Source organism: Saccostrea cucullata, unplaced genomic scaffold (genome assembly GCF_032062105.1).
Source record: "Saccostrea cucullata isolate Sc308-1 unplaced genomic scaffold, CSIRO_AGI_Scuc_v1 ctg3804, whole genome shotgun sequence".
Lineage (NCBI taxonomy): Eukaryota > Metazoa > Mollusca > Bivalvia > Ostreida > Ostreidae > Saccostrea > Saccostrea cuccullata.
Window position 1 is genome coordinate 43,796 of NW_026939504.1, and position 21,878 is coordinate 65,673.

At 32.9% G+C, this 21,878-nt stretch overlaps 1 protein-coding gene across 1 annotated transcript in view; it reads right to left on the reverse strand.

Moving 5' to 3' along the window:
- The window catches only part of LOC134253117 (ubiquitin carboxyl-terminal hydrolase 15-like), a 73,182-nt gene that overhangs the window by 36,762 nt on the left and 14,542 nt on the right, over positions 1-21,878 (reverse strand). Inside the window, exons 3-4 of the mRNA XM_062735627.1 lie at positions 4,794-4,938; positions 139-340 (exon numbers count right to left, since the gene is read on the reverse strand). Coding sequence (XP_062591611.1) covers positions 139-340; positions 4,794-4,938 — 347 coding nt within the window. The remainder of the gene's footprint in view (positions 1-138; positions 341-4,793; positions 4,939-21,878) is intronic.

Consider the following 21,878-nt stretch of genomic DNA (forward strand, 5'->3'; position numbering starts at 1 on the left):
CAGAAGGACAGACAGAGAGATGGGCACCAGAAAAAATGTGATCAGAAAAGCTCACTTGAGCTCAAGTGAGCTAAAAATTCTCAGATTATTGGACTCACTGTAACCTAGTTCAATTCAAATAAATGGGGAATAGTTAACCTTTTGGTCTGTCTTGGCCATGAACCATCCTCATTCTTTTGCTCTACAACAATAACTTGTCCAGCGTACAGTCCAGCTTCCTGCAGAGTCTGTTCTTGTTTACTGAGGTGTTCATATGTATTACTCATATATTTGTTCCAGAGTCGAACTTCTTTATTTTCTGATATGTTGAATTTTTTTCTAATCACCTTTTCAACATCACCTGTAAAAAGAAAACATAGGTAACTAGAAAACTGACCAGTCAGCAAGGGCCCCGCCATGGGGTAGAATTAATAGGGTGCAGCTTATGGAATGATTAAAAAATGTACGAAGAATCAGCAACAGCAACTGTATTCTTAAAATTTCAAGATAATTCCTGAATATTCAAAAACCTGAAAATAATATCCTTGTATTTACATTAGGCAGTAAAGAACAACTTAACACTGAATGTATATTTAAACAATTATGAAGCTTGTGTTACTGTAGATTGGCAAATAATCACGATGGTTTTAATTTCGCTATGTTCGCGATTTATCTTTTTTCCGCGAAATTAAACCCATCGTGAATGCTATTATTAGTTTTACAAACGTTTAAATGCTTATACGAAAATTTGAATTAATTTTTAGCGACGTGAATTTAAAACCATCGCAATTGGAACTTTTTGAAAGATCGTGAAATTTTAACACCGTGGAATTAAAACGATTTACAGTATATAAAATGCCAGCCTTCAATGAATGCAAATATCATGAAGGCTTGACCTTAACTTCAAACAAACAGCAGTTGCAGACAAAGGTTTTCATTAATCTTAAAGTGACAGATAAAGAAAAGCCTACTAAATTTTCTGCAGCAGGCTAGATAATTAATCCCAAGGGATTAATTGTACCTCTCTCATCATTTTCTTCTTATGTTACAATAAGAACTTTTTCAGTATTAATGATAGAATGGGGTTTTTATACAACTATCCTAAAAATTAATAATATTCTTGAATTATCATAAAGTGAAAAAAGTAAATCAAAAAATCTTCTTTAATCTATTTCTTGTTATTAGAATTCAATGAAATCATAACTATTAAACAAAAATAAATTATAAAAATTTATATTTAAATCCACATTTCAGAGTGTTCATAGCATTCCAAATTGACTTAACTTCAAAACAAACTTCATTTGCAGACAGAGGTGGTAATTCATCTCAATTTGACAGATTAAGATAATGCTCTGGATTTTCTTCAGGAGGAAAGCTAATTAATCCCAAGGAACTTATAGCAACATTCAGTTTACAATGGGAACATCTTCAGCAGTTATCTCTCTTTGCCAATGCTTTCGTATATAAAGTTAAGGAATCTACCCCACCACCCCAGCTCCAAACCAGGGGACATAGAGAACCAAACTTAGCATCAAAATATGTATTTCTGCCTACTGAACTACCATACCAAATTTGAACTTGATTGCGCAACCATAAAAAAAGTTGCCCATTCATTCTTATGCATAGTTAAGGAATCTACCCCACCACCCCAGCTCCAAACCAGAAGACATAGAGAACCAAACTTAGCATCAAAATATGTATTTCTGCCTACTGAACTACCATACCAAATTTGAACTTGATTGGGCAACCACAAAAAAAGTTATTAGAAAAAAACAGAAAATTTGTGGACGGAAGAGTGACAGACGGACAGCTAGACAGACAGACGGACGGACAGAGTGATTACTATACGGCACCCGCAAATCCTTGCGGGGCCCTAATTAAAGATTACAAAGCTCTCCTCAACAAATGTTATCAGTTTAAATAATGCAAATCTTACATTATATTTTCTTTATAGTTATAATTTGCATCCCGGTTACAATATTTCTAGATACTCCAAAAACATGAGCTTGGTTACTCATCTGAATAATGTAGGTCAGATTCAGCACCTGAAGCAAGTCTGTTATGCCCATCCCTAGATACATCCTTTATGCAAGTTTGGTCCAGGTAGGGCTTATATTTCCTTGGGAATGGACCTGCTCCAAAAACTTCAACCTGTTCATTCATCTGAATAATGTAGGTCAGATCCAGCATCCGAAACAAGTCTGGTAGTGTCCATCCCTAGATGCAATATCTATGCAAGTTTGGTCCAGGTAGGGCTTATAGTTACTTGGGAATGGACCTGCTCTGAAAACTTTAACCTCATCACTCAACTGTAAAATGAAGGTCATATCCAGCATCTGAAACAAGTCTGTTTATTTTTAGCAAGATGTAATTTTAGCGATTTTAAAAAGCTCATTAAAGAATCTATCATAAATACAGCAAAACTCGTTATAACAAAGTCACTGGGACCTATGAAATTACTTCCCTATATTCGTAATTCGATATAACTATTTAAGAAATTTATTATTAAATTTATAGAAGCTGGGGATCCAAGATGACAATGTTTGCAATATCTGTGTTCGTTCTAAACGAGTTTTACTGTAAAGCGAAATTAATTTTTAGCGATATTCAATTTTAGCGATCTTGGCACCCTCGCTAATAATGCCATAATTAAATCCTTGCAAAAAATTCTGCTTATACGGTATGACAATGTTTACATGAACATTGACAATAAAAATTTGAATTAGTCGATTTCATGCTTTATTTTAAGGTAATTCCACCCTCCTATGATGTCATAGGTGTTTGCAAAAACTGTAAGTAGTTTAAATTCATACCTAATAGAACAATATCTCTCGGAAGAAAGCTTTACAATAGATGTAATAATAAATATTGTTAAGTTAAAGAATTTAAAAAATGCATATTTTCTATATTTAATCAATTATTCAATCTTTAAAAAAATGTTGACAAGGGCAATAACTCCGTCTAAGATCTCTTCATTCAGGATTTTGCTTTATTGTAAACTAGTTACTCTGATATTCACAATTCAAAAGTATCTTTTAAGTAGGAAGTATTGAAGAACAATTCAGCATCAGAATTATGCACTTTAACCAGTTTTTACATAATTTTCATAATACTGTTTACAAAAAAGTGCGTTTTTTAATGTTAAAATACACTTCTGTTTAATTATGTTTCGCATCTTAAATAATATGGTAACCTATACATTTTTTGCAATAATTGGAAAATTTAGAGTATATTTAATGAAAATAAATGCATTTTTTGTACTTTGAACCTATAAAATTGTGAGGGTGGAAACACCTTAAGTGAATTGTTGATAATTTTTTATTTTATTTTGGCCGCACAGACAAACGAAATATTAAATATGATGTAGCACTAACGATATATATATATAAACAATTTTCTCCTACACTTGTTGGAAAATTGCATATTTTTAAAAATATTTGCAAGAAAATGAGTTAGAACACGGTTTTTTTTTTGTAAATAGATCATCTAAATTTTATACATGTACTACACATTCATTGTGTTGAGTAATATTAAACTCGCCTGCTTCATTTTAATTTTACTAGCATGGTTATGAAATGTGAATACTAGTGTAAACTGCATGATTTTACAATATATTTCATTGAAATAGTGTTACCTGTTCTCATCAACATTAGAGCATTTGAAATACAATTACAATATAACCACGCATATGAATTTTAAAAAAATTCGGGAGGAAAATATTTGAAACAAGAGGATTTTGTTGACAAATTTTCAGAGTATGTTTTCAGGTAGACAGTAAACCCGCAATCTACCTTAAATTAAGGCAGGAATTCCTCCTCTAGTTACAAGTTTTTGTAATTTTTTTTTTAATCTCATCCCCAAGAGGTTTTGTATTTATTATTTACAAAAGGGGGATAACTTTAAGAAAATGTTATTTTGCATTTCATCCCCTCAGTGAATTGTAACTAAAGGGGGATAACTTTTGTAAGTTGTAATCTGTTTTTCATCCCCCATGTTTCAACATGTCTTTAAAAGGGGGGATAACTCTCATCAATTTGTAATTGCAGAACAGTTGTATGTCCTCAGTTTTCCAAACTCAAAGTTTAATAGCAGTGTGTAAATATTTTATTTTTGGTTTGTATATATAACAAATGAAGACAAAAGTAGCTGTTGGGAATTGAAACTTTACAACAGCATTAAATAGAATACTGATGCTTGATTAAGCTCTTTTTGTGGCAAGATATTGCGATAAGACTACAGCTGTAAGAGTAGCTGTTAATAAACTTTTAGAGTATTTTCAATTTTAGTAACCATGGCAACATCGTTCATTGAAATCAAAAATTGATATATAGAATTATGTATCTTAGTGTAGTCTACTTGTATGCCAAGTTATGTTGAAATCAGACCAAAACTGTCGGAGAAGTAGCATTTTAAAAGTATTTCACAGAAATTTCTTTTTTTAGTAACCATGGCAACATCATTCATCGAAATCAAAAATCGATAATCAGAATTATTTATTTTAGTGTAGTCTACTTGTGTGCCAAGTTATATTGAAATCAGACCAAAACTGTAGGAGAAGTAGCATTTTGAAAAATTGTTTACAGACAGACAGACAGACAGACAGCTAGACAGACAGACAGACAGACGGCCGGACGCCGGACGCATTACTATTGCATAAGCTCTTCTGGTCTCTAACCAGTAGAGCTAAAAATTAAGTTTACCTATGCATTATCTTCTTTTATATTAGTCTTAGCAGTCATGATCAATGCATATCAGACAGCTATAGTAATGAACAATAACCAATAGATCTCAAGATAAATGCCTGTTATACATACCTACAGTGTCACATCTACTGAAACTCATGGAATAACTGTCTGCTATATTTGAATTTTCACAAAGTTTCAAATCCAAAAGATAAACTTCTACTTTACAGTGCTTGACAAACATTCCTTGTTCAATCACTTTCCTTGCAACTGGAACCTAAAAAATAATACCAAATGTATTGAAAGGAATTTCACCAAAAATCACCATGTGTACTCACTGATAAATCAGATTTGGGGTTGTAAATCTATGTCACACTTATAGGTAAGTCCTAAAAAGATAATTCATATTTTTTAGCTCACCTGAGCCGAAGGCTCAAGTGAGCTTTTCTGGCCCCAGGATCATGAAAGGTCTTAATCTTAAGTCAAAATCTTTATGCTGTAATATAATGTTTATGAGGTCAAGGAGACAAAAATTAGAATATCTTGTCAATGTTGTTTCAGAATATTTTTAATATCTGCAAATTTTTAGATTCATTCAATTAGCAATAAATATTATATATTAAATATAAATAAATACATTTTGTCCGTCGTCCGTCCGTCCGTCCAGCTGTCTGTCCGTCTGTCTGTCCGTCTGTCTGTCCGTCTGTAAACTTTTCACATTTTCGACTTCTTCTCAAGAACCACTGGGCCAATTTTGACCAAACTTGGTACAAAGCATCCTTGGGTAAAGGGGAATTTAAATTGTTAAAATAAAGGGCCAAGTCCTCTCACAAGGGGAGATAATCAAGACAAGAGGCCCATGGGCCACATCGCTCACCTGAGCACTAAGGGTAGGAAAAAGTAGAAAATGGCTTTTTATTGTAAAGTTTAAATCCAAAAGTAGTCCCATGACCAATCATGGATTTGCTATTTTTTAGAAAATGATTTTTAAAGAATTTTCCTATATATATCTTTAAAAACTTTGGTCGACCATTTTGGCCCGCCCAACCCCTGGGGGTCTGACATGATTTGAACAAATTTGAATCTACACTACTTGAGCATGCTTCCATATAAATATGATGAATTATGGCTTTGACATTCTTGAGAAGAAGATGTTTAAAGAATTTTCCTATATATTTCTATGTAAAACTTTGGTCGGCCATTTTGGCCCCGCCCTAGCCCCGGGGGTCATGATTTGAACAAACTTGAATCTACAATACCTGAGCATGCTTCCATATAAATATGATGAATTATGGCTTTGTCATTCTTGAGAAGAATATTTTTAAAGAATTTTCCTATTATATGTAAAACTTTGGTTGGCCATTTTGGCCCCGCCCTACCACGGGGGGTCATGATTTGAACAAACTTGAAACTACAATACCTGAGCATGCTTCCATATATATATGATGAATTATGGCTTTGTCATTCTTGAGAAGAAGATTTTTAAAGAATTTTCCTATTTATTTCTATGTAAAACTTTGGTCTGCCGTTTTGGCCCCGCCCTACCCGGGGGGTCATGATTTGAACAAACTTGAATCTACACTACCTGAACATGCTTCCATATAAATATGATGAATTATGGCTTTGTCATTCTTGAGAAGAAGATTTTTAAAGAATTTTCCTATATATTACTATGTAAAACTTTGGTCCGCCATTTTGGCCCCACCCTACCCCGGGGGGTCATGATTTGAACAAACTTGAATCTACACTACCTGAGCATGTTTCCATATAAATATGATCAATTATGGCTTTGTTATTCTTGAGAAGAAGATTTTTAAAAATTTTTCCTATATATGTCTATGCAAAACTTTGGTACGCCATTGCGGCCCCGCCCTACCCCCGAGGGTCATGACTTGAACAAACTTGAATCTACACTACCTGAGGATTTTTCCATATAAATATGATCAATTATGGCTTTGTTATTCTTGAGAAGAAGATTTTTAAAGAATTTTACTATATATTTCTATGTAAAACTTTGGTCCGCCATTGTGGCCCAACCTTACCCCCGGGGGTCATGATTTGAACAAACTTGAATCTAAACTACCTGAGGATGATTCCATGTAAATATGATCAATTATGGCTTTGTTATTCTTCTTCAGAAGATTTTTAAAGAATTTTACTATATATTTCTATGTAAAACTTTGGTCGGCCATTGTGGCCCCACCCAACCCCCGGGGGGTCATGGTTTGAACAAATTTGAATCTGCCCACCTGAGGATGTTTCCCCATAAGTTTCATCTTTCCTGGCACAGTGGTTCTTTAGAAGAAGATTTTTAAAACATATCACCAAATTTTCATTAATTCCCAATTATCTCCCCTTGAATGAGGGCATGGCCCTTCATTTGAACAAATTTGAATCCCCTTCACCCAAGGATGCTTTGTGGCAAGTTTGGTTGAAATTAGCCTAGCGGTTCTTGAGAAAAAGGCGAAAATGTGAAAAGTTTACAGACGGACAGACAGCTAGACAGACAGACGGACGACGGACAAAATGTGATCAGAAAAGCTTACTTGAGCTTTCAGCTCAGGTGAGCTAAAAACCTTTGAAAATCATCTTCTCAAGAACCACTGGGCCAGAAAAGCTGAAACTGATGTGGAAGCATTCTGGGGTAGTGTAGATTCTAAATTTTTCAAATTATGACCCCCGGGGGAAAGGCTGGAATCCAACCATAGTAACATACATGAGTTATAAACTGAGGCTCATAAATTTCATAGGCCTGATTGATCTACGAGGGGTGATCAAAAAGTTTGCGAACTATCTCTATATCTACAAAACCACATTTCAGATTAGAAAAAAATTTCGTACACACATACTCATACATCTATAAATAGCATATGCTGAATTAAGTTTTGCTCCTTGATTGTGACGTCACAATGCGAAAATGACGTCACTATGTAGGTCACTTGTGATGAAAAATGGTTGTCTCACTCATACTCGTTCAACAAACGACTGTAGAATTTATGGTATATCTTAGAAAACCCCTTGAAGTAGTGTATAATAATTTGTAAACAGTTTATTAAGAAAAATGACTTGCTATAAATTCAATCAATGATTGGATTGGTCGTTTTTGTGAAGGAAGGCAGATGGTTAAAAATGATACTTGTTTTGTTGCCCAGTAAAAGCAAGTTTGAAAAAAAATGGTTTTTAATTAAGCAATTAGCTATCGAAGACCTTTAATTTACACTTTGAAAAACAGTTGAATATTAAGACAATAATATGATTATTAAAGGGGTTTTATCACGCATCAAAATTTCTTAAAAATTAAACACTATTATATTCTTGGAACATATAATTATCGTTTAATTATAAAATAATGTTTTAAACTGTCATATTTAAGCCATAATACGTCCGTAATGTAGGATCTTCAGATTGAAAATCTCCACTAATTAGATAGGGGTCACGTGGTACTGAAACGTCATAGGTGTCAATGGGCAATTAGACCTCGTAAAGCGTATCGTAAGAAAACATCTACAGTATAAATATTTGCATGAAATAAAAAGAATACACCACTAGGTTTGAAGAAATTTTGATAATGACAATATAACTTTGGCTATGGATGCTCAATCTTATATGAATTAACTTCTACAACAGAAAAATAAACAAAAAACGTACCGTGAAAGGAGGATAGGGCATTGAAGACGAAGCCATTAATGACAACTCCTGGCTTTGACTAAATAGATCGAATTATTAACATTTGACATCTTAAATAATTATAAAAATGGTCGTTGTACATTTTCTTTCTTCGTTTTTTTTTTTAATAAATTATACATAAACAGATCTTGTGTATCTTCTGTCTGTTCCAGCAATGAACATCATTTGATAGAAAGGCGCTACTTCGATCTTCAATTGTGCCGTGCGCCATTACGAACTTCACAACACATAGTGCATGATGTGTGTGCCGGACTTTTAAAATTCCTATTGACAATTTATTATTTTTTTGAAAAATACTATTTCCATTAAATAGATATTTTATATAATACAGAAAAATGTGTGATCGTACATTAACGAATACTCTGAATGGAGACAAATCCACGCACCGACGAAGTCCCTGGAAGGTAAAAAAAAACTTCCTAAAACCTTTCCTGTGCTGATTTTTCATCCAAACACCACAAATTATATCTATAATTATCTATCAATTAACCAATTATTAATTATTTAATTTCTAGTAAGGTTTTAAGACGAAGCCATTGAGCCATTTTGTAAACACAATAAGTACTTCGCTTGACCAGGACTGACACCTATGACGTCAGAGCAATGGCACGCAACATCAGTGATCAAAATATGCATATAAAGAAATTTAAACTTTGAATCGCTGAAACACCCAAAATATTAATTTTCTAACTAAAAAAATTTTATGGATGATTTAAATAGCATATAAACCTTGTTATATCAAAAAATCATGATGTATGATAAAAACCCTTTAAATACCTAAGATATCATTTATTTAAGATTTTAAACATATTAGATATGATAAAAAGGAGGCATCCATTCTCTATCCATCTTGAGTAAACGTCTCTCCCAACATATGCCCAAGACAGAAGATTTGGGTTTTGATGGTCGCCATGCTTATTTTTGGAAAGGAAATTCTTATCCACCCATTCTGTTGCTGAGATTTGACCATTTCTGACATATGAAAAGTTCTTTTTATAAAAATTAACTTGCATGGAAAGAAACATAAAACTCAGAAAAATCTTTCAGCTTTTGTGACAGAATGCTTCGAAGGGGATCACGTGACCACCTATATCACGTGATTCGCGCATGAGCAGAATGTTGGCAGATGTGCATTAAAATTGGAGAGGATTAATTTAAAATATAATCAACACTGAAACCAAATATTGTTTCTTTTAAGTTGGAAGTTATTCAATTAGTTCGTGAACTTTTTGGTCACCCCTCGTACAACACGGCGGCCAAGGAATATTTTATATAGGCTTAAATTCCACCTCAGAATGCTTTAATTTGGAAGTCCCAATGATGCAATATTAACTCAGAAACTAAAATGCAGAAAAAAATGTCCTAAGTTTTTACATTCATGGGCATTTTTAGAAAATCTTTCTTCTTGTAGGAAAAAGGGAAGCAGTTCACAAATGTTGAGCAGAAGACAAGAAACTCTGGCTACAAAAAAATCTGAGCTCTCTCAAAAACTAGAAGTACTGTGAGCGATGAGCTCACTAAATGATACCCCCCGCCTCCATATAGTTATAATGGCAAAGTCCATGTTTTGCGGAATTAACGATTACTATATACCCTCCCGCCTTTCAAGCGGGGGGTATAAAAAAAGAAAAGAAAGAAGTGAAAATATGAATGATATTTGATCAAAGGATCCAAATGATGAAATTCTGAAAATTCCACATGGAGAGCCAATAATTGAATAAGAATTTTTGAATTGACCATCTCTGCTCGAAATGCTTGAAAGCCCTTAAAGCTGTTGCCCTGTTGCTGAACACAGTTTTCTCCTAGACTGGAATTAAAAACTGTTCCATTTCTGGCATTAAAACACACTTTGAAATATGCTGAGGAAGGACCCCCCTCTACTCTTGACGAAGTATTTCAAGTAAGGTTAAACATTCTGCAAATAGTTGCATTTGAATTGAAATTTTTCATAATTTTACCAGGAATGAACTATATAATTCATTTATCATGTTTATTATGATTTATCAGATTTGTCTATTTTAACAAAAATTTTGTTGCCATGGTTGGAAAACAAGCAAATATTCTGTGAAATCTTTCAAGATACTGTATTACGAGTATAAAACATCTGTTACTGTTTTTTGCATGACTTCATGCATTTTCATGAATAAACGTGAATAATAATATTACATTTTTTTGTTTACAAATAAGCAAGAATATTCATGAATGGTTCATGAATTTTATTCATTCATGAACATTCCTAAATAAATTCTACAAATTATTCATGAACAGTTCATGAAGATCCAATGAACTTATTATTGGACAATTCTTGAAATGATGAATCTTCATGTATATGACTCTTCATTATTAATTCATGAAAAAAAATACAGTTAATTCTCGATAAACCGCCACCTTTTGTAATTTAGAAATCATGGCAGTATAACGAATTTGGCGATGAATTGAATTTTCCATCTTTTAGGAAATAAGACGTAGAGTTATCGTTCTTAGAAATACCATTAGCGTTTCTATTCTTATTATCACATGTATATGTATATATAAACATATTTCTAAATTAGAAAATACTTCAAGTAATTTTTTATGTACAATTTCGCTAAAACAAAATATTCAGTTATGAAATTAAGACAAGTACATGTGTTATGCATGTAAATCTGCACGTCGAATATAAAAAAAAAAATGCTGGGTCGATCGTCGTGATATATTGCCTATAGTACTTAAAATAAGTTCTTGAATAAATTCATTGTTTATGAAATCATTGTTAATGAAATGTTCACAATTTCTGACTTATAATTATTTTTTAAGCAAACTTTGCATTGTTTTTTTAAGGCAAAGATCATCAAAATAATATCGTTATCGGCATACTTTGCAACGACCGCTTTCGTGGCGAAGCCTTGACTAAATAATTTTATTCAACAGAAAACAAAATTATTCTAACAGTTCATGTTAAAATTATTGTTTACTTAATTGTATGTGCTTTGACTGGCTTTGCATGCTTTACAACAGGGATAGTGTCAACCAATTAGCCGCGCTTCACTGACCACATGCCCCTGTGGCAGTATTATCGAGATATTTGACACTTAAAAATGGACGTTTGTTGTGAAAACAGGGTGGCGGATGGCGGTATGCGAATTTGGCGTTATAAAGAGAATTTTATATAGCAGGAAAAACGTTCTTGGGAAATCATGGCGGTATTGCGAAAATGGCGATGAATCGAATGGCGATAATTTGAGAATTGACTGTATTCATGAATATTCATCAATTTTCCTTCATGAATAAAAATTCATGATTTGAAAATGTCCAATAATAAGTTCATAGGATCTTCATGAACATTTCATGAACATTTCATGAAAAAATTCATGAAAAATTCAAGGAAAATCATGAAATCATGATCATCTCGCAGGGGTTAGTGTAGTCTACTTGTGTGCCAAGTTATATTGAAATCAGACCAAAACTGTAGGAGGAGTAGCATTTTGAAAGAATTTAACAGAAATTTCTATTTCAAGTAACAACGCCAACACTGTTCATCGAAATCAAAAACCGATACACAGAATTATGTATCTTAGTGTAGTCTACTTGTATGCCGAGTTATATTGAAATCAGACCAAAACTGTAGGAGGAGTAGCATAGGTAACATAGTAATATAGGTAATCAAAGATTACGAAGCTCACCTCGACGAATGTTATCAGTTTAAGTAATGTAAATCTCACACATATTTTTTTATCCTGACAATAATATTCATGCAAGTTCTCTTTCAATAGATCCTAAAGTACATTGGGGATTGACCTGTTCCAAAAACTTTAACCTGGTCACTCATTTGGAAAATGTAGGTCAGATCCAGCATCTGAAGCAAACCTGGTAGTGTCCATCCTTAGATGCATCATCCATGCAAATTTGGTTTGGGTAGGGCTTACAGTTACTTGGGAATGGACCTGCTCCAAAAACTTTAACCTGGTCACTCAACTGGAAAATGTAGGTCAGATCCAGCATCTGAAGCAAGTCTAGTAGTGTTCATCCCTAGATGCATCATAAACAGCTAAAAATTGTCATAATTTCTTACAAATTTGATTTGAAATACCCCGGTAAATGAATTGACTTTAAAGTGTCAACCAATACTTGATATCGCAATTACTTAACTTAGTTAACTCTTTCGCGATGGAAATAGGAAACGTCTGTTGAATGAATGTTGGAGCAAATGTGCTATTGAATAAATGCAAGATTGATCATTGTAGAATTTATAAGGGCAGAAAAGTAAAAATAATCCAGGTTAAATACCTTGCTAAGAGATCACTGAACCAGTCTAATCAATTTTTGAGAGCTAGGAGCTAATCCTAAAATGTTACATTTTCAATGATTATTATTTTTAACTTAAAGCAGTCTCTTCTCATTAAATTTTCATTGAAAATTGTCACATTTTAAAGCTGATAAAATATTTTAAACTTTTCATATATGACAATCTACAATCTGGAGTTCAATCCTGGACAAAACATTGTACTTTCAGCATAAAATAGTTTCAAATTGAATCCTTTGATTGTCAATACTATAAACAATCGATGTTACAGTACCCGCATTGTTATTCTTTACAATTCTATCATGTCCTATTGTGTGTGTATCCTATCTTATCGTGTGTGTATCTTATTGTATCCTATCATATCGTGTTTTGCGTTTATCGTGTCACAAGGTCGTTTATCAGGTTCTATCGTGTACTGTATAGGGGATTAATTTCACGGGTTGTAATTTTCACGGTTTTCTCTCATCTGATACGATCGCGGTTTCTTGAATTCGCGGAATTTGGTATGTAATAAAAGTTACTTCCCTTGTCTCCATTTAATCCATACCATAGCTACATGTAAACAACATTAATCAGCTTTATGTCTTTATTTCACGAACAGGTAAGTTATTATAAAATTGTTAAATTTTATAAATAATTAATTATCACAAGTGCAGCTATTAATAGTCTCTAAACGTTAAATGACTTTCCTACATGCTATTACGATGAGTGCATGTGTACCCGAGATCTTCAATACAAAGCAGCGAATAAATACTGGACGGAAATAGAACTTTTTAAGTAGTTCTACGAAATAATATGATCCTTCTACACTTCCTTCGTCAGTAAGTTCGATATTTATTTGAATGATTTTTTAAAACCAAAATGTAGATAAAAAGTACATGAACTAACATGCATGATTATGCAGGTAACAAATACACGTGGTAACATTAGTTACGCACGGGTAATCAAAACCCATGGCCCACGTTGTTTTGATTGATGAAACGTAGCGTTGGCTATTAAAACAGCTTTTGAACAAACACAAATTATTATCTGCCGATTTGAATTAAAGTAAAGCGTGATAATTAAAATTAATTGAATGCCAGTACTACTCGCAATTACTGAAATGACCATGGACTGCACGAACACCTATATAAATCTATCGTAGTCTATTCTCAATTTTCCAAATAAAACATGGAGATTATTGAAAATTTATTCACTGTTTCGTGAATTCACGGATTTGTTAACACCATGAATATAGCGAATATTAACACCGCGAGTTATTTTCCCCCTATGCAGTATCATGTTTTGCTTTTATCATGTATCTTCGGAAACCCTCGCTTTTCATCGTTTCTATAGGAAGAAACTAGCGAGGTATTCCGAGTTCCTTTATCGTTTTGTTAACTAAAATAAGATTACCTTTACCAAGAAAGAGAAAAGATTTATTCCTTAGGTTTCCATCAAAAGCATAGAAGGAAAGGAATAAAGAAATAACATAATTAATCAATAAATTGATTTATCTATAATAATTAAAATAAATAAAGAAAATAATTATATCATGGTCAAGCAGAGAGTGATTATCTAAATTTAAAACTTATTTCCGAAATGGAATAATCGATCCCATGGTCTTCTTTTTTTTTAATTTATTGAATTGTATGATATTTTTTTCGTAAAAATTATTCATTTTTTCTTGATCAATTGTCTGATAATATTAATGTACTTACACCTCTGATCTGCATGTATGCACAATTATTTAAAATATTAATATTACAAAAATGATAAAACATAAGACATTGATCCAGATAACTTTAACACCAATTTTACGCTCAATTTTTGAATTTTTTTAATCACTTTTTAATTAGCTAAATTCCTTGATATGTCTAAATTTACAAAAAAAAAAAATCAAAATTATAAAACATGAAATGCTCTACTCTATTTATCACACCGTGGCAGTTACAATAAAATAGAAGTTTTTTTATTAATTTTATCTGAGTGTCAAATCAAAGAGTTTTCCTTGCCAGAAAATATATAATGATAGGTCTTCCTTGTGTGGAGCTACGGATAAGAAGACGTAACCTTGAGTCTAGGTCAAAAGCCACATTCTTAAGTTCTACAAGTGAAAATTTAAACCTTTTAAGAGAAGCAACTTGCAATGTTTAGCTAGGAAAAAGACTGTAAAGGAATATACATGTGTAAATGTGACCTTGAACTTTCCAAGTGACCTTGAACTCTCCAAATGACTTTGATCTAACCAATGACTAGCTCTCGTTATAAAAATATTATCCATGTGTTACCGTCTGGAAAATTTCAAACATTTTATTTAGATATTCTTTCTGTCCATGCATCCAACCAAAAACATCTTATCCTTGGGGACTTTGAACTCGAGTCAAGGTCACGTCCCATCCTGCATTATATCAGCAATGTTTCACTAGTAGAAAAATGGTAGCGAATTTACAGTTTCACTGTCACTAATCTTGACTCGTCCAAATGACTGGATATGTTCAGCCATGAGTTTTTTTTTCTGACTATAATCGAGGCAAAATGATTCATTGGGTTCAACACAATGTCGAGACTATAGCTCTACTTGTTTGTACTTATAACAAAGGAAGAGAAAACTAGCCATTGCCATCAGACCAAAACTGTAGAAGGAGTAGCGTTTTAAAGGAATTTCACATAAATTTCTATTTTTTGTAATCATAACAACACCGTTCATCGAAATCAAAAACGATGCACTTAATTATGTATCACATTGAAGTCTACTTGTGTGTCCAGTTATATTGAAATCAAACTAAAACTGTAGGAGGAGTAGCATTTTTAAGGAATTATATACAGAAATTTCTATTTTTAGTAACCATGGCAACACCGTTCATCGAAATCAAAAACGGATGCACGATATTTTGTATCTTAGTGAAGGCTACTTATGTGCCAAACAATATTGAATTCAGACAAAAACTGTTGAAGAAGTCGCATTTTAAAGCATTCAAAAACCGATGCACTATACTATGTATCTTAGAGATGTGTACTTGTGTGCCAAGTTATATTGAAATCAGACCAAAACGGTAGGAAGAGTAGTATTTTGAAAAATTGTTTACAGACAGACAGATAGCTAGACAGACGAACGGACGGCAGACACTTTACTATCGCATCCCACAGACAGGTGGGACAGATATTTATATATCGAAAATAACCAAATTAAATAAAGAAATCATTTTTAAAGCATTAAATCGTAGCAAAAAAGAAAATATCAATGGATGCGACACTTTTCAGACGAGGGAAGAGATATGAACCTCTCATAAATACGGTACACATGTATCAGATCATTGCACGTCGGCAATCTAAAATGACACATATTATTTGTTTTCTTTGTATAACTTAACCCCCCCCCCCCCCCCCCCCTAATTTCTTAGAAAATGTTTGTACAATCAAGAAAATCGTTTACTTTTCATAAAGACTACGACGTTTTTTTTCTTTTTCAAGAACCGTATTTAATAGCGGGCGCAGCGAGCTCAATAAAATAACGTGTAAGAAAAGAAGTTCGGAATTGTACACACGTCAAGCAAATTTTGTTGTGCAACATTCCCAGAGCTCCTTTACTACCCAATGTCCTTTGCGCGAATAAATAAGCAAATAATAACACAAGTAACAGCTTTTTAAAAAGCTTGGCTGACTAATGTCATCAATATCTATAGAATCTATGAGCATGATACATGTAAACTATAAACGTTTACATTGGGGGGGGGGGGGGAATTATTTCACTGGAGTAAATTATGGAGATGTTGCACAAAACATAAACCATATATACTGTTTGTATCTCAAATAAAAAATGAAATCATGATCATGTCCCGCTGTAGATTCGAACCCGGGACGTAAAGATGAACACCTCTGTCCGCAAGTCTAAAATGGTTTTAAAGGATGACGTGACGTAAATAAGGAAAAACATTTGATTAATGCTTGAAAGCATTGCTACATATAAAGGTGGCAGCTGAAAATATGATAACTACAAGAAATTGGGAATCTAACAATTTTGACTGACGTGTAGAATATGATTGATAGTTTCTTGGGTATGCCAAAGTATCAAAGATTGTTGGAAACGTGGGAAAAATAATTAAAGCTTTAAATGACCCAACAAACTTGACGGCGATATATGAATGCCATGGTGCGGATTCAGGAAGTTTTTCCCAGAAATGAGGGGTCAACATCAAATGTTTTATTACTTTAAATGATGTAACTTCTAACTCATTTCACAATGTCACCGAATTGTTTGTTTGTTTTTTTTCCAAAGCTCGACCAGGATTCTGACAAAAAAGAACAGACTTTACATAATTCATGCAGTTTTCATTTTCATTCAATAGAATAGTCCAGAAAAAGGGTGCTAAAACCTACATGTGACATTTTGGCGCGAAATAATAGTGTCACCCCTTACCTAGAAGACAAATGGACTAATCCAGTAGGATAGAAACGCAGAAAAAAGGTCAAACGGACATATATCCGTATAAGAACTCTCATGAAATGAATATATGCTAGCAAAAGGCTAGAGAAAATAAATACTTCAATGTATTGTATTAGCAATATGTTTATTTTTCTGCTAACAGAATAGATAACTGTTGTTGCTTAAATACATGTAACAAATCCGATGATAATCAGCATGTACAAAATTTTGCTGGCTAACTGTGACCTCTTCGAACCCAGGAAATATTGATCCTTAGCGTGACGTCAGGCAATAAAAGGCTTTCAGTTTGTAGAAATATTTCAAAAACTTTTTCGCAATAAATATACAGTTATTACTAGCTTACTCTAAAGTCTTCTATCATACATATGTACTAGCGTACTCTGTTTTGTAGGACCGGTTTTTTCAGTGGGTGGCTCAGTACAACTCTCCTGTCTGTTATTTTTTTTTCTGCAGCTATACTGTGTATGAAGTTTGATTATTTTTAAAAATATCTTGGTTAGTTTGTTTGAAACTGAGCTTTGAACTTAGCTAAAGGCAAAGAGTGACAGAAAGAGATAAGGCAGGATGGAAGACGTCCGACATGACAAACATTATATCCCAAGCCATATTCATGGCGGGGCATAGAATGATTATTGGTTTACATAAAAAAATAGGTTGTGACTTTCTTTCGGAATTCAACACCAGCCTTAATCTACATGTATATACAAATCAACCAATTAACATTCTCGGCTTAGAAGGAAGACATAATTGTATATTCATTTTAAACATGTTAAAGGGGGGTACTTATAGTGATGAGAGGAAATTTCACCACGTGTCGGTCCATGAAACATGAAAGATTATTTTTGGAATGTTTGTATACAACAGCGTCTTTGAAGTAAATTAGAATTTATTGAAATATTTAAAAATAATTCTTTCAGGGACGCCGTGATATATTTGGTAGTCTGTGTAATATAACTGTTCGGATATAGCACAGGCCTTTAGATCGCTTAGAAAAAAATTGAGGTGTTGGAAAAAAAAATACACACAATTTTTTTTTTCTAAGCGATCTGAAGGCCTGTGGGATATAGTGTCTATTACCAAAGGATTTGCTGATCCTTTTTTTCCGTATAGTCGAAATGCATGGGAGAAGGAAAAAACCGTATGTGGATTAATCAAATACAATGATGCGTTGTGTTCTTAATCTAAATAGACACGTTTTTTCTTCTCGTTTTCCTTTTTTGTAAAATGCCGTTTGCTTTGTTTAAAAACTTTTTCCTACGCGTTACCAATGTGAGAAGAGAAAACAAGACGTCCTCAAACAATTTATTTCTAATGATGAAAACACCGAATGACGATAAGGATAATTAAGGTGAAATTATTTACTGAGACCCTAGTATCTACATTTCATGCCACCAACATTAACAATGACTGACCGGGAGGACGTTTGGTAAAGAATTAAAATTGATATTTTATCGTCGAGATAATGGTTAATGATAAAAAGCATTAACGAATTTTCATTTTTTTAAAAATCGTATTCTAAAACTCTGGATGTATATATTTTGGCCGTTATTCTAGGCAAAAGTGCATTCATGTATATTTATACTTACATTGACTGAACATGTACAAGCATGTCAAATCGTGCAATGTTGAGATATTCTGTTTATTCAACGAAAAAGTATATTATTTTTGTACAATAACATTTTAAAGTTTAGTAGCAAATAACTGCATACTCAAAAGTGCTTAATCTAACGTTGGATGTTTTTGAATTAGAAACGTCACCTCCACTTACAACTACCATGCATGCGTACATGTAAGTTTAATATTCATAAAACAATCTCCATCTCGATAAAAACAGGGGGGGGGGGGGGGTATTGCAAACCAAGCTAGTGTTTATTCGGCTATCAAAATACATAAAACTTACAATTAATAAATTTACAAGCGATTACAATTGATTTAAACAAGCTGAAATAGAGTGAAATGAAATGATATGAATGAAACGCAGATTTCAAACCAAATTTTCAATTTGTATCTATTTCATGTACACAATGGATTTTCATATATGCCCACTGTTCTCTGCAACCACGTGCTTGTAAACGAGGGACGTTTGCAACACAAGAATTAGACACAAATTGACAAAGCTGGATATAACCTGTTTATTTTACAAATACGTGAATAATAGTATATTATGAATTATGTTCCCCAAACGAAGTTGGGGAACATACTTTGTTTCTTATTATTATTATTAATGATAAAAAGCATTAACGAAAATGATCGATTTTTTTATGAAACTTTCAGGAAAATGACGTATTCTAAAACTCGATTTTGTCATTTTTAGATGTATATATTTTGAATGTTCCAAAAACCTTGAAGATAGAAGTGTGAATTTTTGAAGGATGCTAGAGCAAAAAAGTGCCTTTTTATATATATTTATGGCCCGAAAATAGACCATTGACGAACATGTAGCTTTTTACCTGGAAATATTTTGTTAAAACATATAGCAATGTTCCAAGATCTTTCAAATGATATCTTGTAAAAATTTAAGGGCCTAGAGGGGCCGAAAGTTTTTTCTTTATATCGATACAAAGTTGTCCAAAATGTTAATTAATCTTTTGTACAATAACATTTTAAAGTTTACTTCCGGCAAAAGCAAGTGGTCGGAAAACGCGTATATAAGTTTTTGGGTAACTCTGGGAAAAGTGCTTAACCGGAAGTAGCAAAAAATGGCTTATTTTTGCATTAATTAACATAGTTTTAGATGTTTTCCACCCATTTTTTGGCGTTATGAATTATTTTTGTTAAAAATGAAAGCTACTTCCGGTCGAACAGGACGGAAGACCTACTCGTTGCTTTGCAACGAGCTTTGCTCTAACGTCACCTGATCTTTAAACTACACCAGATAAGGTGAAATGCGTCAGTAGACATGTAATGTAAGATTTGAATGCGCGCACGTGCTTACAAGAGCGCGCACGTGCAACATGATAAATGACCGATTTAATTGATATAGATGTAACTTTTTAAATTTTTGATGAAATGCTTTAGAACTCATAATATAAGGATACATAGTAGCATAGACAATATGACATGGTCAAAAATCTCACGTGCATGGTGGGGATTTGCTGAAACAAAAATCTCAATATCTTTTTTGTTTTTTGACGAATTGCTTTGAAATTTTGAACATAGCCATGCTTTAGAATATTCAACTATGATATAAAATCTGATTGGCTTAAACTTTAAATAGCTATAACTACAAATATTTGGTTTTAACCATGGGATGAATAAATACAAGCGATTAGATATAATAAACAAGCTGAAATAGAGTGAATGGTCAATGCACATGGATACAAACGTGTACAGATTTCAATCCAAATTTTCAATTTTAACAGCTATACACTCCCGATTTTCATAACCACTGTTCATAGATAGATATAATGCAACCTACAAGAAAGGTACGTGCTTGTAAACGTGTGAGGAAACTTTTAACCGCCCTTGGTTTTCAACCATAACACAACTTATGCACGTACACAAAGCGACTTAGTATATTAAAATAAAGACAAAATGATATGGTGGATATAACCTTCCGGGTAAATGTTGTTGTTCAAATAGTTTGTCTTATTTAATATACCGGTATTACAAATACGTGAATAATAGTATATTATAAATAACTTTTTATGTTCAATGTTTATTTAATCTTTAAAAAAATGATACCCCGGTAAATGGAGAAACAAAAGAGTGATCATGGTAAAAATAAAACGTACATGTACAATATTACCTATCACTATCCATCACTTATTATAATTATTTGCCGAAGCCCCTTCTCAATTACAATTGAAATAAAATACATTAACACATAATAGATTTTTTTTTTTTATTTTGCGAGAACAGGCCAAAGAAAGCGAACACAGTTCAAAATGATTTTATGCACCAGTGTTTGGAATTACGATTAAATATGAAAGATGGGTAAAATAATCTTATTGAATCGCGATGTAATTAAAAACACAGTTTTCTATTAATTGTTAGGTCTTTCTACACAATGGTCTAATACAATCACAAACACTTGCTTTGTTTATGTCCACAGGTGCCTGGTACACTCGTGACCTAGATCGACAGCGTGGGATTCGCGGCTTTGATTACATAACTGTAAAACATCTCGCTGAACAATGGGATCGTAAAATGTATACAACTAATGATCGTGAATTATTCAATGTATAAAGTTTAAGATTAATTATATAGTTTGTTACAATGATAAACGTAGAAAGGTAGATTTTATATCTTCCGCTTTTAAAGACGTGTTCACTATAAAACTAATCAAATTTTATAAAGAAAAATAGAAAAAGTAGTTGTAATACATGATTTAATAGTTAATCATAAAACACGTTTAAAACCTTATTTTGAAGAAAATCAACATTAAATACCGTAGGGTATATTATTTATAGCAAGTTATACACATGATGAGGTCAGATTTACTTGTCCAATAAAAACGCTACATGTTTACCTGGCCTGCTTTCGACTGCATATTATGCAATACCCCCGGTATATTCGAACAAATAAACATTCTCATCAGATCAAAAAGGTGTTAAAGAACAATTCCACTCGATAGATCTAGAACGAAATATTTACCGTTTTTGAGTTATAAAGCAAAAACTTTCAAGCTCCAGAGATCCCTTATTTTAGGGGCCAGCCCCTTTTCTATAGTATTAAATGAAAGCCCTTGCAATTATGCACAACTTCTGTTCAACATGTCTTAACAAAATATTTTTAGTTTTCAAGATAAAAAGGAAAACATGTGTAAATTTTCGCTCTTTTAGGCGTTCTATTTTTTGACCCCTGTATAGCGCCATTTTGA